General features: G+C 39.5%; 1 protein-coding gene across 1 annotated transcript in view; it reads right to left on the bottom strand.

Moving 5' to 3' along the window:
- prkcaa (protein kinase C, alpha, a) overlaps positions 1 to 15,554 on the bottom strand; it is a 142,496-nt gene that overhangs the window by 45,089 nt on the left and 81,853 nt on the right. The window contains exons 6-8 of the mRNA XM_030741718.1: positions 9,067 to 9,223; positions 8,754 to 8,888; positions 8,104 to 8,197 (exon numbers count right to left, since the gene is read on the bottom strand). Coding sequence (XP_030597578.1) covers positions 8,104 to 8,197; positions 8,754 to 8,888; positions 9,067 to 9,223 — 386 coding nt within the window. The remainder of the gene's footprint in view (positions 1 to 8,103; positions 8,198 to 8,753; positions 8,889 to 9,066; positions 9,224 to 15,554) is intronic.

Genomic DNA, 15,554 nt, shown 5'->3' with positions numbered 1-15,554 from the left:
GCCAAAACATATAAATTGTTAGTAAACTGGATCAATTTGTAGTAGTATGGCACCACATACAAATGATCAGAGAGAAGTGAAGGAGCATATCACCACAACAAGACAAGACAAAAGTGGAGGAGGAGAGGAGGGGTGAGGAGCGGAGAGGGCTACCTTTAGATTAAAATTAATTTGGCAGTCCTGAGAGCAGGGGCAAGACGTGGAGAAAGGAAGAGAAGAAACTCTTGCATTAAATATGACACTGTGACATAGGGTGAAGAAGCATTTGTACAGTGTAAGTCTCACCAAGCACACAGGAGGGAGCAGGAAGCTAAGGGAAAAAAGGGAGAGAACCACAGAGGGGTTTATGAAGCGGAAAGAGAAGGGAGAGGAGTTCTCAGGCCATAAAAAAAGTCTAAAAACATTCATTAAAGTCAAGTGGATGAAACATTACAGCTACAGATGCCAGACAATTATTTCTGAGCTCCATGAGAGAAATATGATGACTGCACTGGGCTTGCTCTTAATGGCAACTTCATCAATCTAAAAAACTAGAACAATGTTAAAAAATACCTGTCCCATCAAACCGGTCTGTTTACGCACCTGCGCATTTGCACTGTGCAGTACTAGCTCGTGTGTATGAGAGAAAAGATCACCACATTTTTAACCAATATGCATCACACACTTTGAGGAACATGCACACTGTTGATCTTTGTTCCATCAAGACAAACACAACTTTGTTGGCACCTCCTCTGACAAATTTATTTCCTCTACCTCTTTTCTACCTCTTTTCTTTTTTTTTTCTCATCTTTACATGAATCTATCTCCTACAATGATCTGTTATTGTGTCACACAGGACATCCCCTTTAATGTAATGAACATGTTTTGTAAAGCTGCAAAAAGCTACACAGGAAAGTATTTTTGACATTAAGGCAAAGCTTATTTTAATATGGAGACACCAGGAAAAATGTTTACCCTCATAAATATGCATACATATATAAAAACCAAGACATTAATAAATTTTAGGATTGAAACCAGATTAACCATTGTGAGTTATTTTCTTTTACTCATAACACATTCCATCATTCCAGTAGCTCTTCCATGGACTGCTCATTCACTGGATATAGCTTAAGCGGTAGAGCTGTCACCTTCTAATTGGAAGGTTAGTGGTTCAATTCCTGGCTGCTTCAGTCTGCAAAGTATCCTTGGGCGAGATACTGAGCCCCAAGTTGCTCTCCAATGTGTTCATTGGAGTGTGAATGCTAGATAGAAAGCACTTGTGCTTGTGTGAATGCGGCATGTAGTATAGAGTGCTCAAGTAGAGCAGAAAAGTGCTATATAAGAACCAGTCCGTTTACCACATTGAGATCCCTAATGACCAGCAGCAAAATTGGAAATGGGTGTGGTAATTTATTGATGGAAATATGGAGGCATCCTTGCTGAGGTCTCCCACACTTTGCGAGTACAGGCACTGGGGCCACAGTGTAGATTGCACCTTTTTGTTGCAGTATAGGTAAAGGGTGGAATTCGCACAGCATGTCTACTGCTTGACATTCAAATTCCTGAAAACAGAAGTCAGGTGTGTCAGCAAATACGGGGCCAAAGAAGCCCAACACTGATGATAACAATGACGTGAAGAGGTTGCTGGATTTTTTTTGACGGGAGAAGTTGCCGCAATCTGACTCCAACAGAGTAGCATTTTGGAACTGGTGGAGGAGGTCAAGACTCTGCGGACACAGATAGCTGAGAAGGATAGGCAAATTTGTCTTCTAGAAAGAAGAGTGGAGGACCTAGAAGAGTACACTAGAATAAATGACATTATTGTTACAGGGTTTGCAGTTAAACCTCAGTCATATGCACAGGTAGTGTCAGCTGAAAATGGAGAGGAACCAGTAAGCTGGATACAAACTTGATGGTGAAGTGGATGTAAGCAACATCGAAGCATAACACACCAGCCATAATAACGAGGTTTGTAAACCAAAAAAATAAACCTGCCCTCCTAAAACAAGGAAAGAAACTTAAAGGAACTACTGTGTATTTAAATCAGCACCTGACAAAACAAAATGCAGACATTGCCAGGAAGGTAAGGTTCTGCTACATGGACTACTAACTGCAAAATTTTATTAAACTGAACGGAACCCCAGAAGAGGCAAAGATACTGGTAATTATGAGCACGGATGAACTGGAGAGGTACTAGTGAGAATATTACACATCACAGCAAGGTAATGACTGCAAATATGCACAACACAATAAAGGCTGGATGCGCTTGGTCATGTCCAATGACCATAGTTGAACATGATGGACTGGAGCTGGAGTCTTTCCAAAACACTGAGAATAACACAGTGGGTATGGAACATGCAACTGCCCCAGAAATTACGTTTTTTAACAGCACCATTAACACCTGCTGTTATCTCATGGATGAACAAATACACAGAAGCATCAATTTTAAGTAAAGTAGAAGCCTGTATGCCAATTTCCATAACATTAAAGAATATTTAAGGAAATTCACAAACCCAATTGTGTAATAGCAATATCAGAGACTTGGATCAATTTGGAGGAGGGAGTGGACTTTGAGCTTGATGGATATGAAATGAATTATATGAACAGAAAGAGTAAGAGGGGAGGAGGTGTGGCCTTGTTTCTTAAATATAAGGTAGTGGAAAAAATGACAGCAGTGGTTGACAATACAATGCATAACGATAGAAATCAATATGGGAAAAAAAAACGTGTTTGCATATATAGAACACCAGATGCAGAAGGACAAGCAGGATAACAAAACAATCTACAAACGGAAGAGTCGATGAGTGACTTTAAAAATGATTTATTAATGCAAAAGTGGGAACTGATATATAAAGAAAAAGACATTGACATATGATACATTCCTGGAGATCTTTAAATCATTATATGATGAACACTGCCTAATTAAGTAATACAAAAAAAAAAAAAAAAGACTATATTGATAGTCCATGGATTACAAAACGACTGTGTAATGCTTGTAAAAAGATACCCTATGCAGAGAATTTATAAAATGTAGAATTAAAGAAGCAGAAAACCGATATGAAAAGTATAAAAATATATTTACGTCTATCATGACGTTGTCTAAAAAGTAAATTATTTGTTATTAATAAAAATAACATTAAAGGAATATGGAACATGTTAAACAGTGTTTCTATTATTAGAAATATTTTTAGTTACTTGAATTACCCTCAATACTTCACTCTTAATAAACAGAATCTTGATAACATGAATGTAGTGGTTAATAGTTTTAATAAATTCTTTGTAAGTGTCGGGCAAGACCTTGCTGATAAAATTCCTAAGAGCAGAGGAGCTAATAGCAAAAAAATCCTAATTACATTTTTCTTAGAGCAGAAGAAGAAAATGAAATAATTGATGCTGTAGGAAAATGTCAAACTAAACCGCAACAGATTGGAACAACAATGATATGTAAACTGTTAAAAAAGTAACTGAAGAGATTACAAAACTCTAACATATATCTGCAATCAACATCATCTCTTTGATCTGGGCCTCAGCCACAGCCTGTGTGTGTGGATTTTTTAACAAATTGCCCACAGACAGTGAAAATGGGTCCTCACTAATCTTCGAGCCTGTCTCTCAGCACCAGCGCCCCACAAGGCTGTGTATTGAGTCCCTCGCTCTCGCTCTACACATATGACTGCACTTCCTCCCACCCTTCAAACACAATAATAAAATTCAGAGATGGCTCAACAGTGGTTGGACAAATCACTAGCGATAATGCAATTACCTAGAGAGACAAGGTTGACATATTGACAGGATAGTGAGTGTACTGAAAACAACCTAAGCCTGAATGTCAAGAAAACCAAAGAAATTATTGTGAACTTCAGACGACGGAAGGCGAACCCTCAACCCCTCATCATCAATGGTGAGGAAGTGGAGATGGTCTCCTGTTTTAAGTTCCTGGGGATTATGCTCTCAGAGGACCTGAAATGGGAGAGGAACACCACCGCCATTGTCAAGAAAGCACAGCAACGGCTCTACTTTCTACGAACAATGAAGAGAAACAACCTGTCTCCCGAGCTGCTAAAATCCTTTTACCACTGCTGCATTGGAAGTGTCATAACATACTGTATCACTGCATGGTTTGTCAACTGCACAGGCAAGGACAGGAAATCTCTCAGCTGGGTCATAAGGGCCGCATTGAGAATTATTGGACTTCCGCTGCGTCCCTTGGATGACATCTTTAAGACGCTGCCTCTGCCGTGCATGTGGCATTCTGCAGGATAAGTTTCACCCTGCTCCCATCTGGCAGGCACTACTGGGCCACCTCAGCCCGCACCGCCAGACTATGGAACAGTTTCATCCCAGGGCCATCACAGAACTAAATAACTACATAACCCTCCTAAAGGTTACAGGAATATGCAATGGGACTCTGTGCAATATGTGATGACTTGATGTTTTTAATGATTTATATTTTTTAAAATATTTATGTATGAATGTGTGAGTGGATGCAATGTGCTTAAGTTTGGTTGCAGTGTTTGGATGTGAGCATTGATCTTTTAGTGGTTGCACAAGGAAATTTCATTGTATCAACTGTATAATGGCAATAAAGACCATCCATCCACCCATCCACCCATCCATCCATCCATGGCAATAATTGAATTAATTGAAGAAATTGAAGAAATTACAAATTGTACTAATCAAAAAATGCATGCAGCAGAGCATTTATCAACTTGAAGAAAGTTGTTGACACAACTGACCACCAGAAATTAATTGATAAATTGGAAAGGTATGGTATTAGAGTGGCATTGGAGTGGGTAAAAAGTTATTCAAACAACAGACAAAATTTGTGGTGCTGGGAAAACATCAATCAAAATATTTGAATATGGCTTGTGGAGTCCCGCAGGGGTCAGTATCAGGTCCAATACCCTTCATCTTGTACGTAAATGATACATGTAGCGCATCAGATACACTATATTGCCAAAAGTATTCACTCAACCATCCAAATCATTGAATTCTGGTGTTCCAATCATGGCCACATGTGAATAAAACCAAAAACCTAGGCATGCAGACTGCTTCTACAAACAGTTCTGAAAGAATGGATCGCTCTCAGGAGCTCAGTGAATTCCAGCGTGGTACTGTGATAGGATGCCACCTGTGTAACAAGTCCGGTCATGAAATTTCCTTGCTACTGAATAGTCCACAGTCAACTGTTAGTGGTATTATAAGCAACTGAGAATGACAGTAACTCAATCATGAAGTGTAAAATCACGGAGCAGATGCTGGGGCACATAGTGGGGAGTAGTTACCAACTTTCTGCAAAGTCAATCACTACAGACCCCCAAACTTCATGTGGCCTTCAGATTAGCTCAAGAACAGTGCGTAGAGAGTTTCATGGAATGGGTTTCCACAGCTAAACAGTTGCATCCAAGCCTTACATTACCAAGAGCAATGCAAGGTGTTCGATGCACTGGTGAAAAGCACGCCCCCACTGGACTCTCGGGCAGTGGAGAAAGTGTTCTCTGGAGTGACAAATCACACTTCTCTCTCTAGCAATTCAATGGATGAGTCTGGGTTTGGCAGTTGCCAGGAGAACAGTACTTGTCTGACTGCACTGTGCCAAGTGTAAAGTTTAGTGGAGAGGGGATTATGGTGTGGGGTTGTTTTTGAGGAGCTGGGCTCGACTCTTCAATTCCAGTAAAAGGAACTCTTAATGCTTCAGTATACCAAGACATTTTGGACTATTTCATGCTCCCAATTTTGTGGGAACAGTTTAGGGATGGCCCCTTCCTGTTCCAACATAACTGTGCACCACTGCACAAAATAAGGTCCATAAAGACATGAATGAGCGAGTTTGGTGTGGAAGAACGTGACTGGCCTGGGCAGAGTCCTGACCTCAACCCAACAGAACACCTTTGGGATGAATTAGAGCAGAGACTGCAAGCCAGGCCTTCGCATCCAACATCAGTATCTGAGCTCACAAATGCACTTCTGAAAGAATGGTCAAAAATTCCCATAAACACTTCTAAACCTTGTGGAAAGCCTTCCCAGAAAAGTTGAAGCTGTTACAGCTGCAAAAGGTGAGCCAATGCCATGTTAAACCCTATGGATTAAAAATGGGATGTTCATATGCATGTGAAGGCAGACGAGCAAATACTTTTGGCAATATAGTGTATACTGCGGTTCATTTTATCTGCACATGATACAAATATTTTTTGTCATAGAGCAAATTTACAGCAGCTTTTGGAGGTCATCACACAAGAAATGACTAGACTGAAAAGATGGTTTGATAATGACAAATTATCACTGAATTTGAGCAAAACTAAAATTATGATATTTGGAAATTCTGGGGCAGACATGGATGTAAATGTGATGATAAATAACATAGAGAGATTATATCAGATACAATTTCTTGGTGTAATATTAGACCACAAAATCAGCTGGAAACCTCAAATAGAACATGTGTAATCAAGACTATCAAAGAACCATTTTAGTCCTGAGTAAATCAAAGCGTCTGTTGACTAATAAATCAATTCATATACTTTACTGTTCTCTTAAAATGCCATATTTAAATTACTGTGTAGTAGTGTGTGGTTAACACATACAAAAGTGCACTGCAACAATTATGTATATTAAGCACAGACAGTGAAAACTTTTTGTTTCTATCTGTGGAGTCAAATTATGGAATGGTCTTTCAGCAGATCTACAGCAAGGTTCAAACATTTTACAGTTTAAAAAAAACAATTTAAAGAAAAAAATTCCCAAAAAATTAGATGAGGAAGGACTACGTGTTATCTGAATGTCCATATATGTGTATGTGAATGTAAATATGGTATTAGGAGGTATATATCGAATGTATGTATAAATGTGTTTACATATATGTGCATATACAGTATGTGTGTATGTACTGTATGAGTGTATGTGTATGTGTGAATATAATAATATATGGAAATATTTGCACTCTTTGTATGCATCTCAGTGGTTAGGTAGGCATGCATTTGTATGGGTATATGGGCAATTGGCAGGTCATTTGAAATTAAGATGAGTATTAGGTATTTTTGTTTTGCTAAATATTGATATATGTCAACTGTACTTTTCTATCTATCTATCTATCTATCTGTCTGTCTGTCTGTCTGTCTGTCTGTCTGTCTGTCTGTCTGTCTGTCTATCTATCTATCTATCTAGTTAGTCCCAGCCATGACTTTTCCCAGCTTATATTTCTATTTTTCTCATTCTATCCACCCCCTTATTTTCAAAATGTCACAGAAAATAACCTTAAAAATCTTCCGAAGACCTGGGCTCTCACTGAACTGTGTGACAAAGAGAATACTAGGAAAAATAATTCACTCTATGCAGGCCAGACACACTGGTTTAAACAAAAATGTTTAGTCTTGGCTGACCAAGATGGCGGCGCGCACAGACGCAGCGGCTCATGGCTCTTCCTTTCGGTGCTCTTTTTTGTACTTTTTGTATTTCATATTTGTTAGTTCATACTAGATTATAATATTTTTATTTTAGAGAGTTTGATTTTCTGTTACATGGCACTGAACAGGAGTGGCCCTCCAATCTCATTGTACATCCTGTATAATGACAATAAAGGCATTCTATTCTATTCTATTCTTAATCAAGGAAGTGTGGTTTTGGCTGGAATCTCTCCGGCACATGAACAAATAAAAATTATCCATAAAAATGCAAAAAAAAAAAAAAAAAATTCATGTACACTGTAGAAGGCTCGGAATTCAACGAGAACATGCTGTGAAAGCTGCAGCTGTCACGCAGTTATCTTTACCAGCTGTGCGGCTCAGGAGAGCATGTGACGGTTTGATTATCCTGCTGGACAGGGTGGCACGATCAGATCGATCCAGATCACTCTGGAGGGTGTAATAACTTTTGGGTCTTTGTGTCATGCAGTTTGCCCAGTCACAGAGCTGTATTCCTATATTGCAAAGGTCTGACAATTTACCCAACAGAAATGCTAAACCACAAAAAAACTTGAGGTAAAAGAAAGGCCAGCAAACTGTGGACATTCAGTTAAATTGTTAACATGGTTCCATGTTACACAGACCCTTTGACAAGTCAAGTCATAATTCAACAGATACACCAAAAGAGAAAACTGCACAGCTCTGATTATTTTAGTACAGTCCTCACCTCAAATTTCTGCCTCAGTTCCTCATTACCATCATCCTCCTCTGAGATGGGAACATTGTAGTACTCCCCCTCCTCCTGGCACAACAACTTATACCTAAAGGGAGAGATATGGCATGACAGGACGTGAGAGGAAAAAACAAAGAGGAACAAGGAGAGAAATGTTGTGAGATAAAAAACAGGCAATTTCTCCTGTCTAAATTCCCCTCCCTCTGTTACTTTCCTGCTCTTCCAGTGATCCTGATCTACTTAGCCTGGATACACAGGTAGCTGGCAATAAACCAAAAGTCTCAACAATTATCAATTAAAGGTAACAAATAAATAAAAACAAGTAAAACTTAGCCAAGCATTCCGTTTACCTGAGAGGGTGTTGGGTTTGTTAGAGCATACAAAGTAAGCTGTGATATAGCACATTTACTGAGTACTAAGGCGCAATAGAGGACAGCTTAAAAAACTGTCAAAGATGAAGTATTGATATGTTTGATTCTAAGGCTGTTTTTTTGATGCACAGCTATTTAAGATTATTAGTGTAAATACACAACATAACAGTTATTCAGTATTTCATTATCTTTTGTTGGATAAGTCGATGCTTTTTCATTCCAAACAACAAATAAAGATCAACAATAATAGAGCTTTCAAAAAGTCAGCATTACCAGCCACAGACTGGAGCCTTCATGAGCTCTGACACGCCAAAGGAAAGAGCTCCCATGAAGTCATTCCTCGTGGTCCGATCCCAGTCCCACACTTCGACTGATAGTCTGCGGTCTTTATCTGTATTCTTCAGCTTGCTGTACAGCACATTATGGTTAATTAAAAAAAATTAATTTGCTTATAGAGTAGTTTTTAATTTTAGTACTTTTCACATTAGATTAATTTTTCATTTTATTAATTATCCTGTGTTAATATATATCATGCTGTAGCCCACTGTAGGACAGAGGCTGAAGTTAAACTACACAGTGTACTCACAAAGTGAACGTCTCGTTCCATTTGGGGTTGAGGCTGGAGCGGATTGTTTTGGTCTTCTGCTTGGTCTCATGTTTGGGGTCTGGTACGAGCTTGAGCTTGACATATGGATCAGACAGGCCGTTGGGGTCCATGGGAATGAGGTTTCTAGCTTCAGTCACTGAAAAAGATGAAGAATACAAATAAAAGATTTGCACTTTTTTCCATCCATCTTCTTCCACTTATTCAGGGTTGCAGGGGCAGGTGTACCAGTCTATCACAAAGACACAGACAACCATTCACATTCACAGCCAGTTTAGAATCACCAATAAACATAACCCCATGCATGTTTTGGGGCTGTAGGAGGAAGCTGGAGTATATAAACATGGAAAGAACATGCAAACTCCACACAGAAAGGCCCTGGCTGGCTGGTAGATTGGAACCCAGGACCTTCCTTTTTTTATTTTTGGCCACAGCAGCTTTTATGGGCAGTGGAGGGAGACAGGAAATGGGGGAAAGATACAGGGGAAGACACGCAGGCAAATTGGCGACAGGCTAGGACTCGAACCCGCGCCATCCGCACCACAACGCAGCATATGTCTGTGGTCACCAGCTTCACCGCTAAGCCACCTGGGCGCCCAGAACCCAGGACCGTGTCGCTGTCAGGTAACAGTGCTAACCACTGCACCACTGTGCTGCCTTGGCACATCTATAAAGACCAAATTAAATATGTAAAACTTGTATAAGTTTAGTGTAAGTGAGTGATTTTGTAAATTCAACAATATTTACGCTAATATTTTCTTTCAAATGTGGCTTGATAACAACAGCACAAATTGCTTTGGCCATAAGGAGCAGATGCTCTCATTTAATCGACAGGTGAACACCAACAGGTCAAGATCAAACTGCGAGGCACAGCCTGTGAGGATTATTTATGGATACGAGCCATAATGGGAGCAAATGCAGGGAGCGTTATGAGAATTGTGATTCTAATTTGTGAACTGTGTCATGCTTAAGCAGGCGAAGGTTCTCTCCTCTCCCTCCTGTATTTAGCTGTTCGGTAAACAAGGGCACACCAGGGACATTAGCACTCCATTAGCTTTGAGCATTGGAGCACTGCCAGATCTGAGCTGCAGTACAGTGCACGCACACGCACACACACACACACACACACACGCACGCACACATGCTCATATAAATATACACCTTCCTGCACACAGTCAGATGTACACAGAGTGTGTTTATCAACACACAATATATCTAGCGTCCCTGCAGAGATGGGGATGGATGCCTGCCTGCTTTGTTAAATCTCATACCCCAGAGATCAGAGAAGTCTCCCCATGCGACCATGTCAGTCACACTGCAACGGTGGCCTGACAAAATGACCTTTGACCTGGAAAGGAAGGTGCTAAGCCAGTGCATTAAGAATGCAAGACAACTGCTAAACCCACCGTTTTAACTCTGAATGTTACACAGATTGGCAGGATTAAGAGGGATAAATGAACAAAATCAATGAGGGATTGACACAGCTGGGTTAGTACAGCAGCTGTTGCAAGAGAAACCAACATCAAGACACTCCAAGAGCAGAGTTTAAATAGAGTTTTAATAATTACATGACCCTTTGGTAAATACTTAAACCAGCGTCCACAGTCTCAACGGGCTCAAAAGGATCCTTGAAAAGAGCATATAACACTTCAGTGATGGTGTATTGTAGTCTCAGCACCTGTGGTGGAGGATTTGGGTGTTGAGTGATGATAATGGGGTGTGAAGTTTGATGAACCATGAGTGAGCTGCTGTAGAGCATGCAGAGAGAGGGACAGAGATATAGAGCACACTTCACAAGAGAGTCAGACGTTTCCACAGGAAACTTGAGGTGTGGGAAGATATTGAGCGATCCTAAACTGGCAACCTTCGGCTTTCTCAGAAATCCAGTCAAAATGGGTTGAATAAGTATCCTCGGAGAACAACTGCAAACTGTATTTGCTCTTGAGTGCATTCTAATACAGATGCACTCTGCAGTGGAATGGTAGCCTAAGTAAACGGTGCTGCTGATTGTTTAGAGAAAACAAAAAGTATCCATTTCCTTTATTTCAGCGTACACCAAATGGGTGTACATGGGCTAATTTTACCGTGGCAAGGCCAGAACAGAAGACAAGTGGTAACATAAATCTACATTAATCTTGAAGTGCTGTACAAATCTACAGTTGCAGTCCAGTGGATTGTTATGCACTGATTAGTATATATACAGTATGTCATATATATATGAGTGAAGTTGAATTTAACATGTACTTCAGATGAACTGCTGAATTTCTCCTCCAAAGGTTTCTTCCTCATCTTTCAATCCTTGCACTGTAAAGGTCACGTTTTGAATATTACATATGCTGTCCCAGGACCAAATTTGAATTATAAAGCATAAAAAATGGAGATTGCTTATCCTTGTGAGTGTGAGTGTCATCACAAATAGCTGTTTTTCTGGTAATCACACATTTTAAGCAAACAATTTAAGCAATAAAACTGGAACAATGAATGAAAAAAAAACCTGCAGTTGTGTGTATATCTGAGCAACTGTGTCTGCATATTAGCATTGCTCTGACCACAGCATTATGGGTGTTACAAACCACTGACAAGGAACAAGAAACTGAAGTGCCCCAAAAGCCATTGTAAAACTTCCAATCCTGACCAGTAGGGGGAATTCTAGACTGTCTAATGGTGACTTGTGGGCACAGAGCTTTTAACTATATGCCATTAAAACAAACCAGATGTGTGAGTGCATTTTTGAATAGTCCTAATTTCTTTCTGCTCCACTACTGAAAATCAAAGTTACCTGAGCTGTTAAAAATGATTGGTTAAAGGGAAATAACTGTATAAATTAAATACCTGAGATAAATACCTTTGTTTATGCACAGATGCAGATGGACATATATCTGTAAAATACTGCAAATTATATGCTCTTAGTAAGATTTTCACCTGATCTTCTAGTTTCCTTTTTCTCTGAGTGCTCCTACAGTTTTCTCTGGCTCATCTGGATTTCATTATTGATTTTCTCAGTCACACTGTTAGAAAAGTTGCTGCACACTATTTACCAAAGACAGCTATTTGTGAAACAGGCTCAACCTACTTGGGCCAAGGAGCTGTGATAGTGGTTGTTGTATAAGCACAATAACTCCCAGTGAGCTGAAAACTGCATCTGCGGTGTTTGCTGGATTACAGCAAATTTGCATGTTTACTTTTGAAAACCACTTCTGTCCATTTCTGTTGTGCAGACGTAACAAAATCAAGAATGTTAAAAGGAGATAAGAAAGAACAAACAAGAAGCGACAACTGATGTGATGAAAAGCAGAGACATATGTTAAAATGGTGTGGAGGCAGTGTGCACATGCTGAGAAGAGGGAGTTGAGGCAGGACAGCGACAGCACACTGGGAATACCAATGATATAGCTTCTGGGAGTCTAGCAGCAACAAAGTTCAGCTGTTTTCTGAGGTCCACAGAGACACTGAAAGAAGAAGCGAGCCTGTGTGTGCATTTGTGTGTTAATGTGATAGAAGCCAGCTGCAAAAGATGAATTAAAGTAATAGCTTCCCTGAAATTGACATTTTAAAAGCTCCTCCACAACTCTAAACCAATTTTCTGTTTATTACTGTTTGTCAGCAACACATGTTGCAGAAAAATGAATCACCAAAGCTTTTGGTTAAGTAACAAGAGCAACTAAATTTGCAAATATTTACCAAACTATTAAAAATCAGGGACAATTTTTCAGTTGTCTACATCACATTAATCAAAATCTGTAACATTTTGTGTGATTTTTTTAATGTTATCCATTCTTCCAGTTCTGCCACTCTTATTTCGCATATAAGGAACTATTAAGATATTTCAAATGACTTGTTTGCCTACTCTGGATGCACTGGATGCATGAGATGTGACTTTTAATGTAGACACTATGCTGCAACAGCAAAGAAAGGGGGAAGGTGAAATCAACAGGCAGACAGAACTCGCCACTGAGTTTGGTTTCTAAGCTTGCTTGCTTTTCATGGTTGTAAACAGAACTTTTGGCTCTAATTAGATTTCCTTTCCATTGTAGCGATTCAAATACAGACAGGAAACAGCAGGGAAGTGAAGAGAGAGACCGCTGCAAGCTGTAAACAGCTGCTCCTACTTGCCTCTTCTTGCTGATTTTGAGTGATTACTGTAAATGCTCTGATTACAATATTGAAATAAATAATGCTTTGTTTGTGATGACAGCACCTCGGTGTTGGCCCATGTGCAATTTTTGATGTGTTCTGTCACTTTTTTTTTAATCTCTCTGAACCACTGGAAAGGTACTATCTCTATGATCTATAAATCTGTGATTTACAAATTAAGAGCTTATTATAAGCGTGTCTGTATGCGTATGAAAACATCCCAATATTATGTTGTGGTAAGCCGCAGTATTTCAAGTCTTGAATTGTCCTGAAAGCATGTACAGAGACTCACAAAGCCTTGTCTTCAACTGATGCAGGATGACCCGACTTCAAAAATAAGGCCAGCTATGTTTGTGCTTCACCTCCTTGTGTAAACACTGCATACAAACCTTCAAGAGAATTTCCCTCTCCACCCTCCCTGAGTAAATGTTGCTTAAGTGTGCGTAACTATGTCCCATGAAAGCCCGGTATTCACAAAGTGTACTGAAAATATGTAATGTAATATTACAATACATCAGCATAAACCAGCCTGCAAATGTAGGCCATATAGATTTTAATGTTGCTGCTTGTTTACTACTTTGATGAGTGAGGATATTATCTCAGCAAATGTAATGCATTTATGAAAAAATAATGGGGGCTAAAAGAGCTGTGAAGCATGTTTCAAACGCTAATATATTCATCATACTGTTCAGATTGTGTATATCGTCATTACAAGCACACAGTTGTACAGCCACAGAGCTCACTGCAAATCTTTAAGGAAGGAGACGTTGCTGTCCCAGTGGCCACCACCCTGCAGTGGAAAAATGCTGGCAATGGTAGCATCACAAGTGCTGTCAGCTGCTCCATCTTAGCCCTGATTCATTGGGAAAATTTAATAGCAGGATTTTAAAGTAAATTTTCTCTTGGCAAGAACTTGTTGGGTTTTCTCCAGAATGACTCAGACACTACAAAGGAATGGAAACTACTCCAAGAAAATGCTGCAGAGTGGATGCAGCTTATCATTGGACAGTCATAGTTCGGAAACCCGCAGGCTGCCACCATAACTCAGACACTGCTTTGATGCAACCCCAACTCTGCCTTCCAGCAAGTCTCCTTGGATTCAGAGAGTACAGTAATGGGCAGGATGTCATTTTGTTTAATCAGTTTGAATGACTGGCTGAGTGACGAACGTACTTACTGGTAACAAGTGGGGATAGACACATTCTGAAAAGCTTCATTTAACCAAAATTTAATTTACTTTTACTTTGATGTTTTACAAATTTAATGAGTGTGATCAATAAGAAGAAAATATAAGAAAGGGGAAGTACTACACTACTGATTGAACAAATGAGACAGTTTACAGAAGGGAAAATGAAGTGCATTATATTGGCAAAAAGAAAATATCCCAAATGTGAAGGGAAAACTTCTAGAAATGGTCTGTGTGCATGAAACTGCAAGATAACTATGACTATAAACTATTGCACACACAAATACACTGGGTCACTTAATCTCTCCTTGGCAACTTGACCATGAAAATCAAGATCCTCATAAACTACATACATAGATAAATAATTCTTATTTTTAATTTATGGTTGGAAGGACAAACAGACCATTAATTTTGCTGCTTAGCCTGATGTTTTGAAGAAGGCTGACGCTTTTTTTTTTTTTGCTGAAACCAGATGCTTTGCAATGATTCTGTCCATGGTGGGGAATTTTAGCAGCACTGTTAGGATCTCATTTGAACCTTAGGCTGTCTATTTTTGGCAAGCATTATCAGTAATGAGAAAACCACAAAAGCAGCAGCAACAGGAAAGGAAAAGTGCAATGCAGCTGCAGCTCCATCAGCCAGAAGTTGTTAACAACGTCGAAGGTGAATTTTGTCTATTACTGTAAAGTGTAGGTACACCTCCAAGGTTCAACAGTAAAATCTAGCTTCACTGATCCACCCACATCTATATCCACCGTGTGCACCAATCTGACCTACACACACCTACAATGCACCTACATGTAAAACTCCTACAGCAGCTATAATGTAACAAATAGCAGAGGCACATTTGAAGACTGAACACATGAAATCTAATCGGAAGGTTAAAGCAAAGATAAAAGGAAGGTGCATGGCGCTATTTTGCAGAATTGGGTGAGTCAACATGGGAACAAAACTGAAATGTAATAACTACCAAGGGTTAAGCTGGCATCCAAATGGATCTTCAATGGTCTCTGTAGTGTAAATATCTGGTTTCATAGCGGAAAGACTAAAAATGTCCAGATTCCTAGATTAGCCACTTAATGTCTGAGACACTGTTGTTTCATTACTTGCATTCTTTAGTTAAATCTACCGACTCACTGACCCCTGCAAG

Source organism: Archocentrus centrarchus, chromosome 1 (genome assembly GCF_007364275.1).
Source record: "Archocentrus centrarchus isolate MPI-CPG fArcCen1 chromosome 1, fArcCen1, whole genome shotgun sequence".
NCBI classification, from domain to species: Eukaryota; Metazoa; Chordata; class Actinopteri; order Cichliformes; family Cichlidae; genus Archocentrus; species Archocentrus centrarchus.
The sequence above is the reverse complement of the archived record's forward strand: the minus strand, read 5'-3'. Positions and strand labels throughout refer to the sequence as shown.